This window comes from Neopelma chrysocephalum, unplaced genomic scaffold (genome assembly GCF_003984885.1).
Source record: "Neopelma chrysocephalum unplaced genomic scaffold, ASM398488v2 Primary Assembly neopelma1_88642, whole genome shotgun sequence".
Classification (NCBI taxonomy): domain Eukaryota; kingdom Metazoa; phylum Chordata; class Aves; order Passeriformes; family Pipridae; genus Neopelma; species Neopelma chrysocephalum.
The window spans coordinates 1-2,063 of record NW_020917793.1 but is presented as its reverse complement, the minus strand read 5'-3'; the positions used below and the strand labels follow the sequence as shown (position 1 = coordinate 2,063).

Sequence of the window (2,063 nt, the reverse complement as noted above, 5' to 3'; positions counted from 1 at the left end):
TGGGTCCTTTAAGGTCACCTGGACCCCCCAGACCCCAAAATTGGGGTCACCCGGGCACTTAAAACCCCCAAATTTGGGTCATTTGGATACCTGAGACCCCCAAATTTGGGCCTTTCAAGTATCTGAGACCCCCAAATTTGGGACCCCCCCCCCACCCCCGAAATTCCCCAAATTTGGGGCCTCCTGGACACCTGAGCCCCCAAAATTGGGTCCTTTAAGGTCACCTGGACCCCCCAGACCCCAAAATTGGGGTTTCTCAATGTCCCCTGGACACCTGAGACCCCCAAATTTGGGTCACCCGGACCCCTGGGACCCCCCCAAAACCCGGCCCCTCACCTGCCGACGATGAGCAGGTGCCTCGGGCTCGCCCGGGGCCGGAGCCGCTGATAAACGTCGAAGGTGAAAAGGGCCCCGGAGCTGGCGAAGATCGAGGCCAACGACGACATCAGGGCGGCCAAAACCACGGCCAACATCAGCCCCCGCAGCCCTGGGGGGGGAAAGGGTAAAAAAAGGGGGGGATCGGGGGGGAAAGACCCCCCCCAGACCCCCTAATTGCCAAAAAAATGGCTTTAATAGATAAAAAAATGGGATTAATAGCCCCAAAAATGGGGTTAATAGATGCAAAAATAGGATTAAGAGTTCCAAAAATAGGGTTAATAGCCCCAAAATAGGATTAATAGCCCCAAAAATGGGATTAATAGCCCCAAAATGGGGTTAATAGCCCCAAAATAGGGTTAATAGCCCCAAAATAGGATTAATAGACCCAAAATAGGGTAAATAGATGCAAAAATAGGATTAATGGCCCTAAAATTAGGATTAATAGCCCCCAAAGAGGATCAATAGACCCAAAAATAGGATTAATAGCCACAAAAATAGGGTTAATAGCCCCAAAAATATGATTAATAGCCCCCAAATAGGATTAATAGCCCCCAAAATGGGATAAATAGCCCCCAAAATTAGGATTTAAAACCCCAAAAATAGGATTAATAGCCAAAAAATAGGATTAATATCCCCCAAATAGGGTTAATAGCCCCCAAATAGGATTAATAGCCCCAAATAGGATTAATAGCTCCAAAAATGGGATTAATAGCCCCAAAATAAGATTAATAACCCCAAAAATGGGATTAATAGCCCAAAAATATGATTTATAGTCCCCAAAATAAGATTAAAAGTTCCAAAAATATGATTAATAGCCCCAAAATAGGATTAATAACCCCTAATAACCATTAATAACGCCCTAATAAGCACTAATGACGTTCTAATAACCCACCTGGGGGCAGCAGGCCGAGCACCAGCCGGGGATAGGCCACGTTGGAGCAGCCGACGGGGGAGCCGCAGGCCCGGGCGCAGCCCTGGGGGTCCGCGCAGCCCACGACCTCTGGGGGGGGGGAAGGGGGAGGGAGGGTCAGACCCCAACAGGCACCGGAAGGGGGGATTTGGGGTGGGAGGGGCCATTCTTCAAGATGGCCGCCCGATGATCCAAGATGGACGCTCGGTCGAGTGTTAAATATGTGATTTTTCAAGATGGCCACCCTACAGGGTAGGTTGTCCTGGTGACAATCCAAGATGGCCTCTCGGTGGAGGATTCAACATGGCTGCCCAAGATGGCTGCCCAATATGGCCGCCTGAGTGAATGTCCAAGATGGCTGCCCAATATGGCCGCCTGAGTGAATATTCAAGATGGTTGACCGAGTGTATGTCCAAGATGGCCTCCCAGTGGAGGATTCAACATGGCTGCCCAAGATGGCCGCCCAATATGGCCGCCTGAGTGAATATCCAAGATGGCTGCCCAATATGGCTGCCCTCGTGAATATCCAAGATGGCTGCCCAATATGGCCACCGTAGTGAAAAATCAAGATGGTCACCCAATAGTATATTCAAGATGGCTGCCCAATATGGCCGCCTGAGTGATATCTAAGATGGCTGCCCAATATGGCCGCCGTAGTGAATAATCAAGATGGCCGCCCAATAGAGTATTCAAGATGGCTGCCCAATATGGCTGCCCAATAAAATATCCAAGATGGCCGCCCAATATGGCCACCGTAGTGAATATTCAAGATGGC

At 49.7% G+C, this 2,063-nt stretch overlaps 1 protein-coding gene across 1 annotated transcript; it reads right to left on the bottom strand.

Annotated features, from left to right (window-relative positions):
- Positions 1-318: 318 nt before the first annotated feature.
- On the bottom strand, positions 319-1,533 carry LOC113979761 (sodium/glucose cotransporter 5-like; the record flags this gene model as incomplete). Its single annotated transcript, XM_027707055.1, has 2 exons — positions 319-487; positions 1,271-1,533. Coding segments are annotated over 2 exons (418 nt in total), but the record flags the coding sequence as incomplete, so codon positions are not given.
- Between the last annotated feature and the right edge of the window lie 530 nt (positions 1,534-2,063).